Source organism: Ahaetulla prasina, chromosome 1 (assembly GCF_028640845.1).
Source record: "Ahaetulla prasina isolate Xishuangbanna chromosome 1, ASM2864084v1, whole genome shotgun sequence".
NCBI lineage: Eukaryota > Metazoa > Chordata > Lepidosauria > Squamata > Colubridae > Ahaetulla > Ahaetulla prasina.
The window spans coordinates 302,802,919-302,826,795 of NC_080539.1; the positions used below are offsets into that span (position 1 = coordinate 302,802,919).

General features: G+C 37.2%; 1 protein-coding gene across 3 annotated transcripts; it reads left to right on the forward strand.

The window, feature by feature from the left end:
* Positions 1-1,356: 1,356 nt before the first annotated feature.
* On the forward strand, positions 1,357-22,500 carry DNAL1 (dynein axonemal light chain 1). Of its 3 annotated transcripts, none has more exons than XM_058161978.1 (9): positions 1,357-1,504; positions 2,827-2,922; positions 5,550-5,588; positions 9,052-9,161; positions 9,978-10,033; positions 11,576-11,631; positions 12,668-12,794; positions 15,715-15,861; positions 16,612-22,500. In XM_058161978.1, exons 2-9 carry the CDS (start codon positions 2,920-2,922, stop codon positions 16,656-16,658), a joined length of 585 nt encoding a protein of 194 aa, XP_058017961.1. In that variant the 5' UTR covers positions 1,357-1,504; positions 2,827-2,919; the 3' UTR covers positions 16,659-22,500. The 3 variants fall into 3 exon arrangements, with proteins under 3 accessions (XP_058017961.1, XP_058017962.1, XP_058017963.1); XM_058161979.1 differs by lacking the exon at positions 1,357-1,504 and adding an exon at positions 1,613-1,631; XM_058161980.1 differs by lacking the exons at positions 1,357-1,504; positions 2,827-2,922; positions 5,550-5,588 and adding an exon at positions 6,562-6,671.
* The last annotated feature ends 1,377 nt before the right edge of the window (positions 22,501-23,877 follow it).

A 23,877-nucleotide genomic window follows, 5' to 3' on the forward strand; every position in this document is an offset into this window, starting at 1 on the left:
GCAATTCTTCCAAATTGAAATGGGTACAATAACAGTGTCACCAGGAACAAATTATAGGTAACAATATGTCTTATCCCCAACTCATACCCAAGCTCAGAAAACAAAACCATTCACACGGTAGTTAATGATGACAAAGAAATTGGCATTGGTGAGTTCAAACAAGGAGACACACAGCTTAGGGCTCTGGAAATTGTGATGTACTGAAATTCAGTAGTAGTTATTTGTTCAACTTAAAAGCTACCTTAGTCAACTATGTGCTGCACTGCATATTAAAACAATGAAAAAAGTAGAAAAAAGTATTACAAGTATTTCTTACAGTATCAGGAAAAAGCATTAACCAAAAAATACCAATATCAATTAACAGGATGACAAATCTGTGCCCTAGGACCTCCTAAAAGACCTATTGTTTGAGGGCCTCCAGTGTTATTTAATGTATATGATGTATCTGGTTCTGATTAATACATCTGGTCATCGGAAAGTGATTGGGGAAAATTTTGCCATAAATGTGTAAATATGCCAATATAGTGGAGTACTGTTTTTCCTTGCAGCTGGAACAGTCCAATATAATTTCTGCTCTGGAATATATTTTTAGCCAGCAAATGTTTTTTCAGCATTTTTGCAAATCAAGTGAAACACTATTCACATTCAAAGGCTTGCTCGTTGAAAAAAATTATCTTTGCTTTTACTTTTGGGGAAATACCAGTATGTGACAGCATCGGATCACTAAAAACCATTGAATTTCACTCCTCTGTAAACAGATGTTGTTACCCTGACCACTCTGATGAAAGCGGAAATCTAATCTGAAAAAAAAAAATATTCAATGAATTAAGGGAATCATATCTGGCCTATAAAAATCCGGACAATCGTGGCATCAACTCCGGATTTTTAAATCCCAATCATGACATGTCTCGATTAACCACAATTTTTGCCCTTTCCTCCCTTGTGTTGTATTTTGATGAAGGTATCTTTTCTTTTACCTATTCCGAGAGCATATGCACCAAGACAAATTCCTTGTGTGTCCAATCACACTTGGCCAATAAAGAATTCTATTCTATTCTATTCTATTCTATTCTATTCTATTGCTTAGGGCTTCCACCCACCTACCCACACATGCGCACAGATACGCTCATGCAAGACGTCATTTTTTTAAAAAAAAAATGTAAACCCAACTGCTACGGCCAGAGTGGTTCAACGCCTCGAAATTCCGCTTGTGCGCGACGCACAGCGTCTCCTCCTTCTCCCGCTGAAAAAACAAAACCGGAAAACAACGCGCCTTTAGCAATAGGACCTTTTCCCCCCGCTCCGCGCCTCTAGGGGGAGACAGCCTGAATGAAAACTCCCTCTGTTTTCAGAGGGATCTCTATGATCCGATTGTTGACTTTGCTTTTTGCTCACGTGTCTGCTCCCCTTCCCCCCCACTCAGCTTTCAGGTGAGCATGCGCGCGGGTTTCGCTTGCCATAGCAACCAGGGCTGGAGACGGTAGCAACTGGAATCCTAACAATGGTGAGTTCCTTCGAGGGCTACCTTCGGGGGAAGAAGAGAGGCCCGGGGGAAGATGAGACGGAGGGAGGGGTTTCTCCTTTGGGAAGGGGAGTTGCGGGTCCCGCGTTGGCTGGATGGCTGGCTGGCGGTAAGTACCGGTAGTAGTGGCCACAGTTTTTAGATAGAGTCGATGGCTGATGGAGAGAAGGGAACAATAGCAACGGGAATGTTCTGGCAAGAGAGTGGGAGCTTTGAAGGGAGAAGGGAAGGGAAGAAGAAGGAAGGAAGGAAGGAAGGAAGGAGTGTGTGTGTCAGTCAGTTGCTGGAGCAACAGGTTTCGGAGATTGCTGGAAAGAGGAGATCCCTTGGGGGAAATGGGAGACCAAAGAGGCCTATGAGAAAACGGCTTGTGGAGTGGGAGGTACTGGACCCACTGGAGATTGTGAGTGCTTTTAAACGTTTTAGAGGGAAGAAGTCCCAGCAGTGATACAGTCCCACACAAGGGTACAATAAGAGGAGCAAATGACCCCCCATCAGTCATGTGAGTTGAAGTCTCAAACATCTCCTTGCAAATCTTCCCCCTTTACATCTACAGGTATAATTATTTCCTCTGATACTTCCTCAGATCAAAAACAAAACAAAACAAAACCCAAAACCTTGTGAGAACTGAAAACTGTTAACAAACAGGGGAACTGAACCTTTTTTTTTTTTTAGTGGAATTACTTTAAAAAAAAACCAGGCCAGGTACCTCAAGAGTTGTGCAATTGTTCCATCAGCAGCAACAAATTCCCCTTAGAACCCACTACTGATGGAAAGTGGTAGAAGATTTGCTGATTCCTATCTCCCATTTCAGCCTCCTGTGCCACTTCCTCCACTATTCAAGTGGTTGGCTGACTCTAGGAATTCTAGAACAAAAATCCAAATAAGACTGCTTTTGTGGAATCCCAGCTAGTATGTTTACAATACGTGTAATAGGACAGTGATAGGCAAAGGCACATTTGGGTTACCTGCAGACAACTGCAGCAAGGATTTCAACCTATTGCTTGATAAGCAAACTTTTTTCATAATAATGCAGCTATAAAGAAGGGATTTTGAGCATTAGGAATAAATTGTTATGTGGAAGAGCTTTTCATTTCATTTCTATTTGAAAAAAAATCTGGGCTCAGAATTCTTTAATTGGAAATGTTCATCTTTTGCACAAAGTAATAGGTAATTTTTGAATTCCGATTGAAAAGATAGAAAGGAGTTTCAAGAATCTTAAAAAGCAACAAGATTTTTTTACTTTTGCCTTTACTGTGGAGGTGATGGTTGAAGCCTGATATAATCTTAATTTATTCCCATAGGCTGGGCTCTCATTTGAAGAGTGATCTGCGTAATTAATGCAAATTAATCATAATCTAAGAGTTGTCTGAATATTGGAAGTCACCTTCAATAGAATGGTAAATAAATGCTTTAAAATCATGACAGAGAATTTGCATTAAAGAGTTTGCCTGAAATTTTTCAAACTGTACTTAATATGTCTCTACATGATAAATTTAAATAGTTTTTCTGGTTTATGATTAGTGTGTATTCAATATTTCATACATAGATTGACCAGTTACTCTTTTTTTCCATATATACATTACTATTTCTTTTTCTTCTTAAGAGGGATTAACATAGGTTTTGATTGCAAGAATATAATACTTAAAGCTACATGTAAAACTAGACTGAGCTAGAGAAGCCTGTCCATCTTGCGCTTTAAAAAACCTCAGTAAGCTCTTTCAAAGCACGGATTATCTGTTATAAATGAGTAACACTACATAAAATGAAGTAGTTTCATTAGCTGTTAAGAATTGGCAGTCTAGCCTGAGTAGAGAAAAAGCATCTTAACAGAATGTAAAGTTGCTAAAATATTTTGTATTACAAATCATATCTTCTGACCTCAATTCCTTTTACTTTTTGCATAGCTACTTATAAACTCTAGACAAAGGAAGTATATATTGTACTACCACAGCTTCTATGCAGAATTATGCAATGGGTTTTTTTTCCTTTCACAGAATTTTTCATTAGGAGAATAGAAAAGCAGCAACATTTAAATGTAAAGAGTGAAGGTTTGCATCTCATGTACATAATCTTATCCTTTCAATGAATAAAAGTATCAAGAATAAAGACTGACTATAGCTGTCATATCAATAATTCATAGGTAGTTTTATTCATGCTTTACTGAAAATGTATCATTTTTATTCCTTAATATCTGTGAACCATATAGTCTTATCCTATATTACTTGATTGTCTTTATGGTATTTTTATTAAATTGAACCACAATTTTCCACAAAAAAAATAGCACCATCTGATGAACCCTATAAAATAAACAGTTTGTCAGCTAATTTTGGATGGTTTAAAGGTAAGCAACAGCAGTGCTACAGTTTGATTTTGTATAGATTATTCTGAACATGAAGTTGGACTGACCTTTTCAGTAGGATTGTTACATGCTAATATGTATTTCTTGTCAAAAATAAGATTGGAGATGAAAAATCCTGAAGGAAGAATTTCAGATAAAGACACATGAAATGTAGAAAGAAACAAATTTGATAAACTGTCATTCTAATAGGTCTCTGATACAACCCAATGAAAAATCAGAAAACACATTGAATAATATAATTCATATCTTACATTATTTCTACAGAACTGTTCAGGGAGTAAGAAATTCAGAGAGTTTGAGCTCATAATACAGAAAGATAGATATGGTTGAACATATGCAGCAACATTATGGAATGTACCTATACTGGGCACCATAGTTAAAAGGTTGCAGAGACCTGGAATATTAACAGAAGGGCAACAGAGCTTATTGCAGAATGAGAAACTAAATCCCATGAAGAGAGATTAAAAGAGCTGGGTTCCTTAAACCTTGAAAAAAGAAGAGTGAGAGAGACTATAGTAAAATTTCAAATATCTCAATTACCAAAGTACCCAATTACCAAAGCAGTGATCAGCTCCCTCGTCTTGATTATGTTCAAACAAAAATTAGGCTTCTGTTGTAGATATATATTCATTTAGATTCCTGACCTGAGGTATACTTAACAGGCTCTTTGTATGTTATGATTATTTTTTTATGTCATGGATGTTCTGCCAGCACCCATTAGCTCATAGTTTACTGCAGCTGCTTTTTCTTGTATTACATGGACTTCAGCAGTGGCCTTTTTGATTGTAGCCCATGGTGCTGTCTATTATAGCAAAAGTTCACAGGCAGTTTTTGCTGCCAAGAGACAAGGGTGGTGGTTTAAGGAGCAACAGCTGAGTGTGTTTGTTAAGTGAATAACATTAGCCTCTGACAGACTTTTTTGTAATAGGTGCAGTCATACAAACAATAAAAATAAGTGATGTGAGGCTGAGTGAAATTGTTAATAACAGTAGAATCAATAGGTACCGTATATCACTATAAACAAAACCCATAGCAACTACTTGTTCAGTTCTTCCCAGTCTCTACATACTTTTCTTCAGGCCCCCTTTATGTGCTGCTCTTGAATTGTTTGAAAAGAGCAACAGTAGCTCAAAAGGCCCCATATTCATTAGATAGCGTGAGGTTGGAGAGTGAAGTAGAAAATCCTCTACCAGTTCTGAGCCCTATAGCTCACATAAGCTAAAATGGACAGGTTTTTCTTCTTTTAAAAAATTTCTATTGATTTCAGACTTGTATAGATAGGACTTTTAATCTAGGACCAGAATAAAATTGTAAATACTCATTAAACTGATCCCCTCCTTGATCAAGAGTTAATTTAATTACTGGTGAAGACATTGGACCAGGACTGAAGAGACTTAAGATTCAGGTCCACCCTCTGTCACAGAGCTCATTGGCTGATTTTAAGCCAGTCACTCTCAGCCCGACTTAGTTTAATCATAGGGTGGTTTTGTTGGGGTGGGGGGGGAATGGAGTAGGGAGTGTTTTGTATGACTTCATGAGTTCCTGAAGGAAAAGCAGGATATAAATCTTAACAGGCAAAGAAACAAATGATAAAGCCAGACAATTATCTAAGGGTTATATAAATCCAATATATTTTATTTATATGCTGTTGGGTTTTTTTGCTAGGCAAAAGCAACAACTATCAAGGAAGCTCTAGCCAAATGGGTAAGTAGGAAATATATTGTGTGTTCTTGATTATATGGATTTTCTTCAACAAGAAAAGGGATTTTCATTATGCTTTTTTATTTTTAGTTGATGCAAAACAGTTGTTTGCAAGGAACCCAGAAAAGCTATGTAGCCAAACTTTTTAGCTTATTTAGTATTTGAATTGCAAATGTACTTCTGTGAAGTTTAATTAATATTAATATAACACTATGAGCTGAAAAATGCCTCTTATAGACATTCCATAATCATTGTATGAGGAATATATATAAAAAATGTCAAAAACTCATAGAAATCAAGATTTGTTAATACATAGCAAAGGGAACAAATATAGTGGATAAACAGACATGTTTGGGAAGGCTTTATTAAGAAACTGGGAAGAGGACCAGTAAGAAAAATGGTTTGATTATTGGACTGCATGTCTCAGAATAAGGCACAGAGAACCTTAGTGAAATTGAAGTTGAGCAATAAGGAAAAGGAGAGATATTGGGAACCTAAGTAAATATGATTTAGTTAATTGCTCAGAGATGAAAATACTCAAAATGGAATACTCAAAATACTCAAAATGGAAATATGTAGAATGAGGATTTGTATTTTTTATCCAGATAAGAATAAAACAGCCCCCGCCCCCAATCTATTGGAATATTCCATGTTGGTGGCATATGAGCAAATGAAAACTTGAAACAGTTTGATTGTTGTATATTGTATTCAGGAGAAAACTCCAATGTTTCAGTGTTCTGGTCAGGTCAGGTGCTACAGCATTCCAAAGCTTAAAAGACAATTGATGACTTCTTTCATATTTATCTGTGGTTTACAATGGTGTGGACAATAATAGCATGACTCTTCAAGCTGAGGTTTGAAGACTGCCCTGCTAGCCTGCCCTTGGACCCAGTATGCTCACTGGATCCATTACTCCACTTGTTCCTTTCTATCACCTTCATAACCACCTTCTTCCTTTTTATCCTCAACCCCTAGATGAAAGTGGATTAAGTGCGTACAAATTCAGTCCACTATTCCTTCAGCTTGTGTGAGGGAAGAGCTTTATTCCTATTTTGAGCTGTGAATTCAGCTTCACCCTTTTAATAGGTAATAGCACATAATTCCACAGGAAGAGCTGTTACACCATTAATAACCAATTTCCTTACTGCTGCAACCCTCCCTGTCCCTTGAGTAGTGAAGCCTTATTTGGCTCTCCCTCTGACTATCACCCTCATTCCAAAAGCTCTTGTCCTTTTCCCATAGTTGTTTAGGAAAGTCATTTTTTATAGAGGAGATTAAATGGATGAAAATTGAGGTAAGTAGAGGGGAGGTTTTAAAGGTTTAAAAAAGAAAAAAAAGGTATAAAGTTTGTGATTGCATCTAAGAAGCAGCATAGCAGTGGCATCATTATCTCTGTGCAGGTAATTTCTGATTGGAAGAATTAATTCCATCCAACACATACAGAATTTTGTGTGACAAGGAAAGAAAAATGTCTTTCAAAACATCAATAGGGGGTGAGGAGAGTCCTTTCTCCTTATGTTGCTTTGAAACAGATGCCAAAACTCAAAAGGAGCACACTTGATCTAAAAGGGGATGGGGTTGTGTAAAGGCTTCCTCAAGGTAGACATGTGCTCAGTAGCTTCAGTAGTAGCAGTGCTAGTACTGTGTTTCTTGGAAAATAAGACAGGGTCTTATTTTCTTTTGAACCCCAAAATAAGGGCTTGGCCTTATTATCGGGGGGTCTTATTATTTCGGGGGTGCAGGAAGCCTTGGGTGGCCTGTGCACTCACAGCCAGGAGTCTGGCAGAGAGAGGCTCCCTTCGCGCACCACCATCAAGTCCCTCCCTTCCCGCGGTGTGTATGTGTGTAGAATGCGAGCAGCCTGAAGACACTAAGCCGCACGAGTGCCTGTCCTCACCCCCCGCTCATGCGCCTCCCAGGCCTCACCATGTTGATGTTGGCAAAGCCAGTGAGCAACAGGTCCTTGAGGAACTCGTAGCCAATGATACCGGTGCCCACCACCAGCACCCGCGTGGAGCCATGGCCTGGGCCAGCTCTCCCTGCAGGGTCCAGCCCCAGCCGTCACCATAGAGTGGAAAGCACACTCCCCGAGCGGCAACTGCCCTGGCTGGGGTTTGGAAGCCGCAGAGGCAGAGTTTTGGAAAGAGAAAGAAAGACTTCTGTTGCTTCTGCTGCTTTCCTTGCATACAGCCAAAAGCAGAAACAGCAGAAGTCTTTCTTTCTCTCCCCAAACTCTGCCTCTGCGGCTTCCAAACCCCAGCCAGGGGTAGCCACTCTAGGAGTGTGCTTCCCATTCTATGTTGACAGTTGCCAGAGGCCTCGCCTTCCCTCCTGATCCTTTCTGCTCCGATCGCCCCGTGGTCTCCCCACCTGAGCGCTGACCAACCGGTGTGCCCGCCGGTGAGCCCGGGAAGCCCCTCCACTTCAGGAGTCACTGGACTGGATGGCGATCAGGCCAAACTCTTCCTCGGGAAGGGAGCCTTGCGGGACCCTTGTCTGCCCTCCCTCTTGCAGGTCCACTTTACTCTTTCCAGGTGTCCGTCAGCGAGACACCAGGCAGCTGTGCTGAAGACAGCCCCAACAGACACAGCTCGGCCAGCCCAGCCACAGCCAACGCTCCTCACCCACGGCTGAGCTTGGCTGCAGTTGGCTGCCGGGTCTTTGCAGGCAGCAACGGAGGCAGCAGCAACAACACCTGCAGCGCCTCAGCCATCCCTGCAAAGACCCATGGCCATCTGCAGAATGCGCCAGGCCTGCCGTTGTAGTCCTCCGCGACTGCCCACCGCACATGGAGGCCTCTTGGCCGCCAGTGGCCATCCTGCCAAGGAAGCCCTGGGGCGATGATGCTTGCGCTGGGGCTGCTGTGGTGGGTGCTTGGTAGCATGGGTTATGCTGACGTGGTGCCTGGGCGCAGGGAGGAGAGCGGGCACTCCGCCACCATGGCTCAGGAGCAGGTGCTCGAGGTCTATGGTCCATGCCACAGGCGGCGAAAGAGGCGGGGGCGCAGGAGTTTGCAGGGATGTGGCTGCCTTGGGAGGGTTGGGGGAGAGTGAGGAACCTGTGTGTGCATGTGTGTGTGAGAGAGGGGGTGCTTATTTTCAGGGGAAGGTGTATATTTAGGCCCACTCCAAAAATCAGTCTTGGCCTTATTTTCGGGACATGTCCTATTTTCGGGGAAACATAGTATTGAAACATGGTATCTAGTTGCAAGTCCTAATCCTTCTCCCTTAAATCTTTTACTAACAGCAGTTTTATGCTGGCCTGAACTACTCCACGGTTACCATTCCATACCAAAGTTCAGCCTAGGGGGGAAAAAAAACCCTAAGAATCACACTCAGTGCTTAGATTGAGAAGTGTGATAGCATATCTGTTTAAAAGGAGGTCATGTGTTTTTCTGTGAGTAGCTTAGAACAAATATTCTCTAAATTTTGAGGAAGCTGTTGTTTGTCATTCTTTTTTACTTCAGGAAGAAAAAACTGGTCAGAAGCCATCGGAGGCCAAGGAAGTGAAACTCTATGCTCAGATTCCCCCTATAGAAAAGATGGATGCTTCTCTTTCCACTCTTGTTAACTGCGAGTAGGTCCTGAATTCTAAAATAAATGTATCCTGGATTGTTCGTGCTTTCAACAGTACAGGTTGTCCTTATTTAGTGACAATTGAGACCATCATTAAGCAACTCTATCAGTCACTATGTGGGAAAGCACATGACTGAGACTGTGCTTTCCTTTTCCAGCTCACTGGGCAATGCTCCATGTTCAGCTTGAAACTCCAAGACTGAACAGTGTTACACCTTCAGTTTTGCTTGCCTCTTAACCATTCCTTTGCCCTTTGGAATGTTAGCTCCAACTGGAATAATTAACGAAAAGGGAATTAATGTTTGTATTTACATTGATTGGAGAGGAAGGGATTACAAGAGAGTAAGCAAGCACACGATGGGAAATACACATCGAAAGCTGTTTTATTATTTCATTTGTTAAATAGTTGATTCTCCCCCTCCACACAGTGAAGAGGTTTCCACAGGTATATTTTGCCACATGGTCACTATCATCCCCGTCACCACCTCCAATTTCTCAATTTCAACATTAAACTTTTTTTTTAACATTATACTTTCTTGAACAACTTTATAATGTTCACAAGGCTTAATTGATATGCCACATCATGATTTGAATTAATCATATTAAAAACTGAGCTGTGTTTTCAGTTTTGAAATGTAGAAGTTTGGAGCTATTTGCCCTTTAGTATATATTGAGCAATTAGCTTTCAGAATCAATGCCACAGTGCCTCTTCAGTTCCTGTCTCCCCCCCAGTAATAATTGTCACAAAGTGTTTACAAATCTTCAATCGTTACAGAATTACAATTAATATAAAATCATCTTTTTTCTTTGTTTCAAGAAAACTGTCTTTATCTACAAACTGCATTGAAAAAATTGCCAACTTAAATGGGCTAAGTAAGTAATAATGAATGTATTGCATCCTTTATCAAACTTACGTAAACCACTATTCTAGAAATGGAGCTTATATATGTCACGCTTATGCTACTTTATCAGTTTTGTTCCTCATTCTATTTATAGAAAATCATTATTGTACGTATTTCGTACTGCAAAGGTAGGAATGTCTCCTTTTTAGTATACTATGTAAGCAGAGACTTTGTTTATAGCTCTCTTAAATATTCAGTTGAATAGAAAGTTGGGATATAAATTGGATAAATAAATTTTAAAAAATACTGTTCCCATAATCTGCAATGAACAGATTTTTTTCCCTGCTGTGGATTGATTCAGGTTGATAAACATAAGTATTCTTATTAATCTGTGGTACTGTGCAGCAAAATACAGAATTAATTTTAAAATCAAGTTTTATTTGAAAACAATATAAGCAGCAGAATATTATGTTGATTGGGTTTATTTGAGCACTGATTAAAGTATAGCCTTTTGCATTGATAACCTTTTGCATCATTTGAAATAGTAGGCTTGAAGCATAGTTGAAAAAAAGTTTATTTTTCAAGATATTCAATATTTTTCTTTCCACTTAAAATGAATTGATTGTTTTTTTAAAATATTCCCCTCAATTGTTTTAACCTCTTGGGAAGCTTGTCATTTGTAGCTTCTAGCCATGTCATGAATCCACAAATGCACAATTCAGTGTACTAATGAGGAAGTTGATTATTTTGCCTCAATACATGAGTTGAGTTTATGGGTCTCTGAATAATAATCTGTTCAGAGCATTAGAAAGATGCAGGAAGTGTTTCAGAAAACTCAACTACCTGCTAATTCCTCCCTTATTTGCAAAAAGGAACAGCCAGCTCTCTGGCTCACAGTGAAGCCATTAACAAGAAAGTGAAATAATGATATAAGAGAATAAGAATAAGAAATAAGAGAAAATCTCTCTTAATGATATATAAGATAATTGGACTCTAAAGTTTAAGTACTGTAACACAGTTGCTGAAATTTCTGTAACTTCCCCCCTTAATCCCTTTAGTAAATATTGTTAAAGTAGCCTGAAAATCTTGGTTTTGATTGAATCAGTTACCAAAAGTCTAATAGTATTGTTAAAGACATTTCTAAATAGCACCTGTTCAGTGCTGAATATCTATTTCTATTCTGTTTTTTAATTCAAATCCTTTTTCCTTTTACAGTTAGGTGTAGTGGGTAAGGTACCAGGCTAGAAACTGAGAGATTGCAAGTTCAAGTCTACCTTAGATAAAGGCATCTGGGTGACTTTGGGCCAGTTATTTTCTCTCAGCCCTAGGAAGGAGGCAATAGCAAGCCACTTCTGAAAATCTTGCCAAGAAAACTGCAGGGTTAGTTGTCAACGGTAATCAATCCACACATTATTTGACCAACTGGACGGATATGTGTTATTCTTAGGTATCATGTGCTGGGGTTTTATTTATTTTTTAAATGTATATACTGCATTTAAATTCTCAAAACTTCTGGATGGTTATAGTATTTCTTAACTAATAATGTTGAAAAATAAGTGTGTTTCTGTTACAGAAAACTTGCGGATATTGTCACTGGGAAGGAACAACATCAAAAATCTGAATGGGCTGGTATGTTATCTTGACGAGATCCTTGTTTCTCATAATAATAGTAAGAACTTCAGTGCATGTACTGGATATTAGTTTGTTGGGACAAATATTGAATAAAACCAACAATACCATGTAAGTTTTTTAAAAAAATCTTGAAGTACCATAGATTCTTAAAGAATTATAAGATCTCTACTTCATGTCAAGAGGATATATGAGGTTTTTCACAGCTGGTCGCTGTCATTGATAACACCTCATTAAGTAGCCAGATTCACTTAATGGAACTGCACGAGAAGGGTTTCAAAATATACCTTAAGGTCCACTTACAACTGGCAGCAAATGCAGATAACAACAACAGCATAATCATTTGATCAGCTAGTCCCATTTAACATTGCTGCCATATGGGAAATTTCATATGTTATTCCATGGATTGTAATAATTTATCCACATGTTGCCAGAAAGCAGCAGCAGTAGCAATCTATCAAGGCAAGGTCACAGTTAGTATATCTGCTGAATTGTTAAATGGTGCATGATAAATATGTATGTCTGCACCAAAATAGTGAAATCAAGAGCACTTATTCTAGGAACTGATTTTTAGGGAAGTACAACTTCTCTGAAGCACCATTATGTATCTGGATTGTTTATTGTTCTTGCCCAGTCTATCGCTCTGCTGAATTCTAGTTTAGAATACCTTCTGTTTCATAAAAAATAGGTTATTTCTTGCAACAAATTAATCTTAGTAGATCAGAACTCTCAAATATGCCAGTCTGAAACAGCCTAAAATCCCAATGAAGCTGCCTGACATGACTCTTGCCTGACTGGTGGTGATCCAAAAGGCTTTGAAATCTGTGAATCCCTCTTATGATCCTCATCCCAACTTGGGAATATATAGAATGAAGATTTGATTTTTCTTTCAACTCATTTTTGTATTTTACACTTATCTTAATTTATGCTCTGGTTCTATGGAAGCAAAAGATTGTACATATTTTCTGGACTTTTCTTTAACTTAAAAGCTTCTGATGGTAATAGAACATTTTCTTAGAACATTATTGTCTTTCAGGAAGCAGTTGGGGATACATTAGAGGAGTTGTGGATCTCATACAACTTGATTGAGAAGTTGAAAGGTCTCCATGTGATGAAGAAGCTAAAAATTCTTTACATGTCCAATAATCTGGTGAAAGATTGGGGTAAGGCAATGTCATCATGTCTACTTTGAAACATATTTATCATTTTACTAGGGTTATATTCGATAATTTATGTTCTGATGCAAGGATTTTTATCTTAAAATATGTTCACAATTACCCATCTGCACCACAACCATATTTTTATTTTGAAAGGTCATAATCCATAGATAATATGCAATAAAATCAATTTGGGCCTAGCCAAAGGAGAAGGATATATAGAAATTATTTCCTGTCATTTGCTCAGTATTTATGTATATTTATATTTCCTATATGCTTTGCTAATTGATGAATTTGTTTGCTTACCTAGGTCGCTATTTGCTTGTGCTTATGTATTCCATGCTTAGAAAGTATAGTATACCTATTTATAAATATAGCTAAATATATAAATATACCTAAAACAAGATAGATTGATGACAACAGCAAGTATTGGTGGCTCGGCAAAAGAAAGCTCAGGACCATATAGTTTGGAAACATGTGGAAGAGACCTTCATCTTTCAGTGGACAGGCAACGGTTAAAATGATGATTATGACCTATTTATAAACTGGCATTCCCTATTTTCTCATTCCGATTAATAACGTAGCTGTTCTGATTTTACTTTTTTTAATGTCACTATATAAAATAAATTAACAGAAAATTGTATACCTACAACTGAGCTAACTTTATGATTTAACATTAAAATGAAGAAAAATAATGAGATTTATAAACTGAAATCTTTTTTAAAAAATGATCAAATTGCTTGGAAATCCTTTACCTTGTTCCTTTATAAAATAAGACTAATTTGAGAGTTTGAGAGCAAGCTTGGGGTAATGGTTAAGGCACCAGACTTTAAACCAGGAGACTGTGAGTTCTACTTCCACCTTTTGCATGAATCCAGCCAGGTGACTTTGGGCTGGTCACATAATCTCAGGCCTAGGAAGAAGGCAAGAGCAAACCAGTTCGAAAACCTTGCCAAGAAAACTCTATGGCAGAGGTCTTCAAACTTGGTGGCTTTAAGACTTGTGGACTTCAACTCCCAGAAGTCCACAAGTCTTAAAGCTGCCAAGTTTGAAGACCTCTGCTCTAGGGATCAGTCCAGACAATTGCCAGAAATTAACACTGACTCAAAAGTACACCAAGGGGAACGACAACATTTGATCAACAATGTGTACCAAGTTCATATTTATCTTTTCAGTATCACATAATAATTTTTGTCATTGTCCCACTTGTGAAAATTCCATTGTTTTTAGTATCTTAATGAATTCAAACTACTGGGCATATAGCCAAGAAGAATTTTTCACATAAAGGTTGGGTTAAAATCGCTAATTGGTTGGATGTTAGCCAGAAATGTGGAAATAATAGGACAAACCTAGCTGAACAATGTCTTTGAATGTTCTAGTTTCTGAATTGCATCTCTTAACAAGGAAGCCATTGCTGCCAACCTGCTTTAGGCATTCTCTCAAGTACTCAGTATAGGCTGACTTTTTTTTTGTTTATTCTTAAATAGAAACTAATTTTTTGATTTTCAAAAACAGCAACTCATTATTTCGTATTGTTTCAATATAATTTTCATCAAGTTTCTTCAGCTTTTTATAAAAGTATGTTGTTAGTTTAGAAGCCACAATGGATTCCTCCAAAATCTCTTAACAAATGCAAAACTTCAGGTGCAGCAATAGTATCAATCCCTTCCCTTCTTCCTAGGTCTGAACCAAAGCAACAGGCCCAAGGGTCACCCAGCTGGTTTTGAGCCTAAGGCAGAAACTCAGTCTCCCAGCTTCCCCCTTGGTGTTTTTGGCTACTACACTAAACTGGCTCATTGTGTGTTGCAATTATCTTATAACGTAAACTTGACTATTGATTATTATACACTATCCAGTCATTTCTCATGAGACAGACTGCTATATAAATTTGGTTAATAAATTACTTAATAAATAAACTTCAGAGTAAAAAGATTAAATTGTATCAGCAGCACAACGTGTTCCATACACATCTATCTATTAACATTAAGTGCAGCTGTGGATTTTCATTTGTTAAAATGAAAGTTGTGTGTTCTATAATCTTCAAAGCCAGCTCCATGTATGCCATTTCACCTGATAATTATTAGGAAAAAAAATCTATATTTTCTACATTAGCAGGCCTGCTATTATCTACATTCGCAGGCCTGCACCACCTGGAACATCATATTCTAGATAATGAAATATATTTGGGTTATAAATGCAGCTGATCTAGCAACCTCTGATTAGTTTACCTTGGAACTGCAATTCTGATGAGGTACTACACTAAGGTGCACAAACATTTTCATGAGCAGATAGTAACTTTTAGCATAGTACAGTGCTCTGAATTTCAAGAGTACTGCTTGCATTCCCATGCTTGCTCTGAAACATTTGTGTGCGTGTGTTTTAGAGTGACCGTAGATATGCAAGTGGTATCTCTCAACAGCACCAAATCTCAAACATGATTTTTCCAGCTGTAGAGAGTAGCCAGGTTATCTTGAAGAAAGACATAGCTGCTTTAAGGAGTTGTTAAGAGGTTATATGTGAGGAGCCACACAGAGATCTTTACTGAAGTAGAACATTGTTTATTAGCATTTATCTATCATACATCTTAATTTTATAAAAAAATAATTTCTATATTTTGATTGAATGGTACAGCTGTTTGAGAACTAGAACTAGAAACCTGGAAAGTTCATATCGGAGGTAGTTAAATATTGCACAGTAAGTGAATTAATCTCTTAACATCTCCGTGTCCTGACATGGGCATTTGATAGAAGCCATGTTAAGCCACACATCATGATATTATCATGCAGATAAAATAAGCTCTGTAATTCCAATGATGATGTAATGACTCTCTCTCCCTGCAGGCTGCTATGCCTTTTGGTTTTAAAGTTGGGAATTTTTTCCCCTTCATAATAATTTTTTTCCTGATTATGTCTCTTTATGGATACAGCAGAGTTTGTGAGGTTGGCAGAGTTGCCACTACTGGAGGACCTGGTGTTTGTAGGCAATCCACTGGAAGAGAAATACTCTGCTGATTCACAGAGTGCCTGGGTTGAGGAGGCAACCAAGCGAGTGCCCAAACTGAAGAAACTCGATGGTGAGAACTGAGGAGGAATAGCATAGCATTAATAACGCAGTCAAAAGTTCATACAAAAAGTTAAACTTGGGAAAGACCAGTTCAGTTGGGTATTTCATTTTGGGTATTTTGAAAAGTCAAATTATGATAAACATTTTTACTGGTCCTTTTGGTTTCAACCAAATTATTCAGCAAAGACTATGTTAGAGATGAACGAAAATCTGTAGATTTTTATCCCTACCAAATATTTGTTTTCAAAATAAAAATACTGTGATTTAATAGATTGTTGCTATTAAAAACATTACAAAAAGCTGCTGTAGCCACATATCATCAGTGTTAAAAGAGAGAGGACATAAATTAAGCATGTTGGAAATAAAGACTACCTCCCAATAGAGACTGATGTTAAAAAACTGGCTTTATTTTAGGCTTTGGAATAATTTCCCCGCTGTATCCTTAAGTCTTGAACTGAACATATGTGCTGATATAAATAACATCATGGGAGAATTGGCAGATGCATTAGTAAATTCACTGAAGAAGGGGGTTGGGCAGTAATTTGTTTTACTATTTTTATCCTAATTTTTAATTTAGTTTTTCAGTAATAATTTTAAGAAACAGAATCTAGCTAAGAATTCCTTTAAATCTTTAGCAAAATGATACATGGTTATGAGTTTTCACATGCAGCACAGGGTTGAGGAACTGGAATTGATAGGGAAAGAAAATGGAAGAAAATGCAATAATGATTGTTATGATTTATATATTCATTTATTTTAGGTATCCCAGTTATAAAACAGGAAGAAGCGGAAGAAGGAGAAAACTAGCACCTTTTCTTTCACATTAAATTATTGATGTATCTCCAGCACTATATAGGATGTCATGCTTTTGTATAAATATGTCTTTAAAGAAAAATTTAGGCAACATTTTAACTGATTCATCTCCATGTTCTTCTCACCCAAAGAATTCTTACTTTTTTTTAATGAATTTTTACTTTTTATTTAATACCTGGAGGGTTTTTTGCAAGTGTATGCTTTTTTTAAAGAGCAGATTTCTATAAAGCACATGTTAAATAGTTTTCTCTAGTCATTTGAGAAACAGCAGAGGGTTTCTATATACTATGGCTTTTTAAAATATCTTTCTTTTAAAGAAAGGATTTAAATAATGGTATGCTTTAACATTTATGAAATGTCTCTTGTTTTTTTCTCCTGAGTTAATATCCAGTATTAGATGAAAGAGTGAAGGCAGTTTCTTTGTTCTAAGTGAAGTATTTCTCTCCTCCTTTGGTTTAATATGCTGGCTGAATTTTCCTTTACATACTTTGTTTTAAGCAACATGAAACTCTTAAGCAAAGGTTCTGTGCTGATTATATGTTGCAGAATGACTGAAGTCCTTTATTATTTTGGAATCTTGAGTAATCTGAGAAGAGAAAGCAGCTGTCAAAAGAAGTTGAAACATAGCAGGTTGTTCAAAACTAAGACTCCATTTTAATAATTGATAAATGGCAGCTGAAGAAAGAAAGAAAGAAGAGAAAAGCAATAATGCTGTAGGATATATAGTGTTCCAATGCAGTTTATTTTTTTGATAAAGAAGACTATAAGTCTTCTTATTTTGTCAAAGCCTTCTCCCTCCCTAGAATTTTTTGCTGTTATGACTGGACATTTTAGTCATTCCTAAAGATGGAAAGGAGAAAAATAAAGTGTTACTATTTTGTTGAAGGTAAAATATAATTTTATAAGGCTTGCGGCAGTTTTTCTCTGCTCTGATTTTTTTCTACTTAAAAGTATTGGCTCTGACAATCCACTTCTCAGTTAACAGATGACAGGCATTCAAAAAAGGGATGGAACTGCAACATACTGCGTAGTTATATGGGAATAAATACTATGGAACACAGCGGGGCTCCCTTCTATTTTACACAAATGCTGAGCCTTTGCCCAGGAATATTTATTCTTTAGCCTTTGGATTTATCCTAATTATTTAAATGTGGCAGTTGGTTAATATGATGACCCCTATGATTCCATTCTGTCTCAAATTTATGTACGTATTTATGAGGCATTAAGACAGTTATTACTCTGAAAGAATTTTGCAGATCAGATTTTTTTGAAGAGGATAGTTCCTTACTATTTTAGGCTTGGATACTTCAAAGAGCAATCCTCCAAGATATTTCACAAAGCTTCATTGAGGTTCAGTGGAATTGTACTTGCATATCCACAGATTGGATTTTTTTTTTAAAAAAAAAGAACTTTCAGATAATTTGATTTTTACTTTCATCCTATTTATATTTAATCTTAGTTGTTTCTGTGAATCAATCCATGTAGATGCATCATTTTTAACAAAGATGTTTATATGTTAGGTTTAGTGCTTGGCATTGTTTTTCTAATATGTTCTCATTAGTATCTTTCTTGTTGTCTTCACATTAGGCCAGGTGTAGGTAATCTTTTGTTGGCCAGGAGCCCAGCTGAATACTGGGGAAGAAGCTGTAAAATGAAGGGAATACTTCACATAAATGTGCAGAATTATGTTCAGGGTTAGAGTAGAGTACTAGATTTGAAAGGCAGCTATGAACTGAATAAACAGATGTTTTAGGGCTTATGCTACTGTACAGTTGTCATCTTTTCTTACTTCAGCAAATGGGAAATGATGCTATCAGTTTTCAGCAATTATGACAAGCTTTAAGACACTTTAGAGCAGGGGTGTCCAAACTTGGTCCCTTTAAGACTTTTGGACTTCAACTCCCAGAGTTCCTCAGCCAGCTTTGCTGGCTGAGGGACTCTGGGAGTTGAAGTCCAAATGTCTTAAAGGGACCAAGTTTGGACACCCCTGCTTTAGAGCTATAAAAAAAGACCAGATTTCACTATGATGTCCTTAGAGGTTGCTCAGCTCTGCTTTAGGAAATAAGTCTGCTTGGATTCAGTAGAAGTTACTTCTGAGTAAACATGCATATGATTGCACTGCTCGCAAGTGGGGAAGTTTATGAACAGATAAATGATTAGAGTTCTTGATGTAGAACTTTTTTCTTTTTATCAGTTTAAAGTAAGGCACTGTATAAGGCAGAGGACTTCAAACTTGGCAGCTTTAGGACTTGTGGACTTCAACTCCCAGAATTCTCCAGCCAGCATAGCTAGCTGGAGAATTCTGGGAGTTGAAGTCCACAAGTCTCAAAGCTGCCAAGTTTGAGGACTCCTGGTATAAGGCATTGTGTTCCCAGACCAGTGATTGTCATTTATGTACATCATCTTTGCGCCTTAGCAATTGATTTTTCTCTTGGTACCTGTGAGGCGGGAGAAACTGGTGAACTAATTAAGAGTTGTCATATCTGGAGTACAGAAATTGGAGCTGCAAATATTGGGGCAGTTGCTGGATGACAATAAACATTCATAGTATTGTGTATCTCTTTCCTGCCATCCAGGGTTTTGCAGCCTGGATAACCTTTAACTGGGCAAAAACAGTGCCATAAACAAAACTCAAAAGTACTTCAAATGGGCTAATTTACGAAATTCATCCAAAATCTGAGACCCATAACTCTTGTGGAATGGATATTTGACAAGTTTTATAAGACATTTTATGACACAAACATTATCCTAAAGCACCTTATGGCATAATACAAAATGTCATAAAAAATTTTTAGTTCTGATGTTTGATAGTTCAACGTGGCTGTTTTCAAGGCAGAAACATCTCTGAATGTATCCCAGCTTTTCCAGTGAAGGCAGTGCATTAGAAACCTGTCATTGTTGAAGACACTGAGAAGTCTGGTAAGGAAATTTCTCTGACAGGATGACCACCACAGGCCACGGGTTGCCTATGGATTGGTTATTATAGTATGGGTTTAAGAGGCTGGTTCTCTGCAAGGACTTGCTCTTGAAGCATTTAGTGCTTGGAATTAAGATAAAGTCAGGGTTCTTGCTAATGAAGGGTCAAAGGTCCAGTCACCTCCAGGGGATCTGGTAGGCAGGCAGCTCTAAATGCTGAATTGGTTCTTTTAACCCCATTCTTGGCATCCCTCAAATGGTCAATGCGTTTGAAGGGGAAAGTCAGCGAAATGTTTTGGCTAGCAATTATTGTGGAATTTGGTTTGAATTCATTTCCCATTTTCTTTCATGCTGATGGTATAGTTAGTATGATATTAACCATGCAAGTAATGTCATAATCTTAATAATAGAACTCTCAATACTTTAAATTACATTTCTCTTCTTGAAAACAGTTTTTCAGAGAGTTCTGTCATTTTACCTACTTCTTGTCATTTGGGATCCCTCACATGTAGTCAGTTGTGTGTAATTGTATCTGGGAAATAAGATGAAATACATTTCCTGGCAAGGAAATATCTAAAACGAACAAGGCCAGAAACTAGGTATTAATCTATAACTCCAAGACTCCTGGTTCAGAAGCCAGTGTTTCATTTTCTCTGTTCTTGTCATGAGAAACAAAATTGTTACAGTTTTTTTACAAATACTTCATAATACTTTTTTGAAGTGTGATGGGATACCTAAGTTTAGAAGGGGGAAATAGTAATATGACAGCACATCTTTCTTTAGCAAATAGTATCTTAGTAAAAAATTAGTGCCTTTCTTAAAGAAACTTATTGATAAGCTGTTATTGGCACTGGTGTTTCTTTTAGGAGGTTAGATGGAAATTCTTTACTATATCCAGCATTGTTATTATTATTATTATTATTGTTGTTGCTTGGATTCCAGCTATACTTCTTGTGCCCTTTGTGTCAGCTGAATTGCTGATATAATCCTAATATCACTTACTATAACATTTAGAGAAAATTCAAAATAAAAATTTAAATGGAGGAAAATGAGGTATTTGACAATTGATTCTTGCAGAATGATCATGGATGATCAACAGGCATAATTTTTTAAAAGAACAATTAACAGGCTTTTTCATATTAAATAAAGAATTAAGATATATTTATAAGTTTATTTTTGGTATGCTTATAGAAAAATGTGATCCTGTGACAAGCATTGCTTTAGTGATTAGCTCAATTTCCTGTTTCATTCAGCCAGTACTAATTGTAATGCTTGCTTGTATAGAAGTTGGCTCAATTTTATATTTTTTAAAAACATTGAATTGCACTGGTGTCTCCAGACCCATAAACAAACTCATAGGTTTGCTGCAGTAGGGAAAAGGAGAAGCAAAGGGAATATTTTTGGATTTTAGATTTTAAAAATTGTAAGGCTGGCAAGAGCTTGATGAGATAGATGTATATTCCATTTATATATATTCAGTGTACAACAGATTATACGGTGCTGCACTGGACTGCAGTATAAGATGTAATTCATAAATAAAAAAGCAGTCATACTTGTGGAAAAACCTTTTAACAGTACCTAAATTTCCAAGGAACAGTATAATTAGAAGGCTTTCACCATGATAATGTGTACAAGTATAATAAAAATTTTAATTAATGATAATATAGCTTCTTTCAGAAGGAAAGTGAGGCTTAAGAGTTGGAATTTTAAATGGAATGATTTCTCTTTAAAAATATGAATTACAATGAAATCTACTACCAAACCATTTCAGTGCCATTTCTTCCACAACCTAGAAGCTGCAGGTTACACAAAGGAGCTCCTAGGAGCCTATGTAAAAATAGGGTTAGTGATAGAGAACTTCTGACTGCAGAGTCTTGGCCACGCATCTTTCCATTTTAGTCTTCTTGAAGGCTGTTCTTGAAGGCTACACCAAATCTTGTAGTAAAAGATGCTTCTAGAGCACGTTATCTTTATTTTGCTAAATGGCAGATAGATGGCTCAGCATGACTTGGAGTGTCCTTTCCAAATTGCATATAGAAAAGTTTCTTTTTTTTAATAAGAAAGCAACATTTTCTGTTGTGAAAAGCAGTTGGCGGGATAATGAAATTTTATTTACTAAGTAATGTTAGAAGATGAAATGGACATGAGGCGAGCATTGGGTTGATATGGCATTACAGTAAAATTGTTCCAAATAATGTATTTCTGACCTTGTTAAAATGGATTAGTGTTTGTAGTGCAAAACAGAAATCCAATTGCTAAAATAAGGAGTTTCTTTTTTTAAAAAAAAATTGCACTTTAAAATTATGCACTGGATGCTGATGGGAAGTAATGCAAATGGTTGTGTTTTGATATGTGGGTTATGCAGAGAAAGCTTCTTGGCAGAGCAACAAATAAAAAGGGCTTCCTTGTAATTGCTCTGAGGAGCTGTTATGGTTTGCCACCTCCCTGGAAATTATTTAGCCTAATATATGGATTATGGGTGAAATAAATATCCATATAAAAACATGACATTTGAATCCTGCTGTCCACACTGGAAATAGGGTGGCTTATGTTAACCTTATTTAATGGCATTTTAATAAATTTAATGCATACTAATAAATTGAGAGGTGTCAACTTGCATTTCAGTCTCTGGCTGCAAACAGACACTACATTATTTATGCAAAGATGTCAAAGGACATTTAAAGCAGGCAGCTCTCATTTGTGGATCTCTAGTTTTGGTAGAAATTTAGGTTTCTAAAACAAACTCCAAGTTGGAGAGCAATTTTCAAGCAATTACTGTAGCATGATAACTTCTTTTTAAAAGTAGAGTATAATTTTGTAGCACCATCATATTGTCTGACATTATTATGAAGTTATTTAGATCTGTTTTAAGTCATTTTGTGAAACTTGCTCATAGTAGTAATAAATGTTTTATACAAAGGACATTGCTGTTGTATGTGAATTAATCAATTACAGCCCAATTATAAGTCAAGGTGGCAATATAAGTTTTCATCTAGGCAGGGCTGTCAGATTCCTGGCCCGTGAGCCAGATGCATCACACGCTGGCCACACCCATGCCTGGTTTAGCGAAGGGGGGAAAAGTCCCAATACGTCACGTGACACCATGACTTTGACACTCCTGGTATAGGACCCTTAAAGCATTGCTAGAGCCATACATGACTTAAGCAAGAAGTATACTGCATATACTAATCTATGAACAAACCTTTGCTTTCCTTAAAAGTAATGGTTTTAGTGGGGTTCAACTATGAAAGCCAACTTAATGTGACACAATGAAACTATGATTCTGAGTTAGATCTAAAGAATGATAAAGCAGAATTCCGTGCAGGATTCTACTACAGCATCCACAGCTGGTGGCTATCCAGCCTCTCTCCTAAATACATCCAGTGAAGGAAAATCTACCAACTGTCTAGATCAGTGTTTCTCAGCCTCAGCAACTTTTAAGATGTGTGAACTTCAATTCCCAGAATTCCCTAGCCAGCGAGAATTCCAGAAGAGAAGTTAACATATCTTAAAGCTGCCAACACTGATTTAGGCTGTCTGTTACAATACTGAGCATGTTTCAACTGTTGGCAATTGTCTTGATGTCCACTTGAAATTTGCTTTTTCACAATTTCAATCCAGTGCCTTATTTTCCCTGAACTACACTGAGTAGCCCTGTTTTTTTCAGTGACAGTGCTTCAAACTCCTGTTCAAGGAGGCAGGAATCGCATACGTGTTCAAATAACTGCAGGCAGGAATGGTGGGGAGGGGTGTTTGAATGATGTCAGATGTGTCATCATTCAAATTACATAAATTGCACCAGTCACAAGTGACACTTATCTATGCAAAATTTGCCTGATATTATGAATCATGTGATGTCACCAAGGGCATTTACAGCTGCCTCTGCAAAAATAAATAAATCCTGCATTGGCCTAGCCCTAACCCAAAGGCACTAGACTTTTCACTGTGTCCATCTTTATAATTCAGGCAATCTGATGCAGGAACGTTTCCATTCTTTGCCAGTTCACCATAGAATGGCTCTACAAGCTCATATACAAAGATCAGCCAGCAGAAAAACAGCACACAACTTTTGCAGCACACATATCTTATTTAATTACACCAGGCAGAAATGCACCATGGTAGTCAAGAAAGAAAAAAAAGAACACCCTCTTATTTCAAAACATTAAATTAAAAAAAGAACTTATTACAAAAGCTGCTTTTAAACCTTATTTAATTAAAAAAAGGTTTAAAAAGATATAATGGAACCTCCAGAAGTAAATAAGTTACAAGTACATTAAATCACATCAGCAAGACTTTT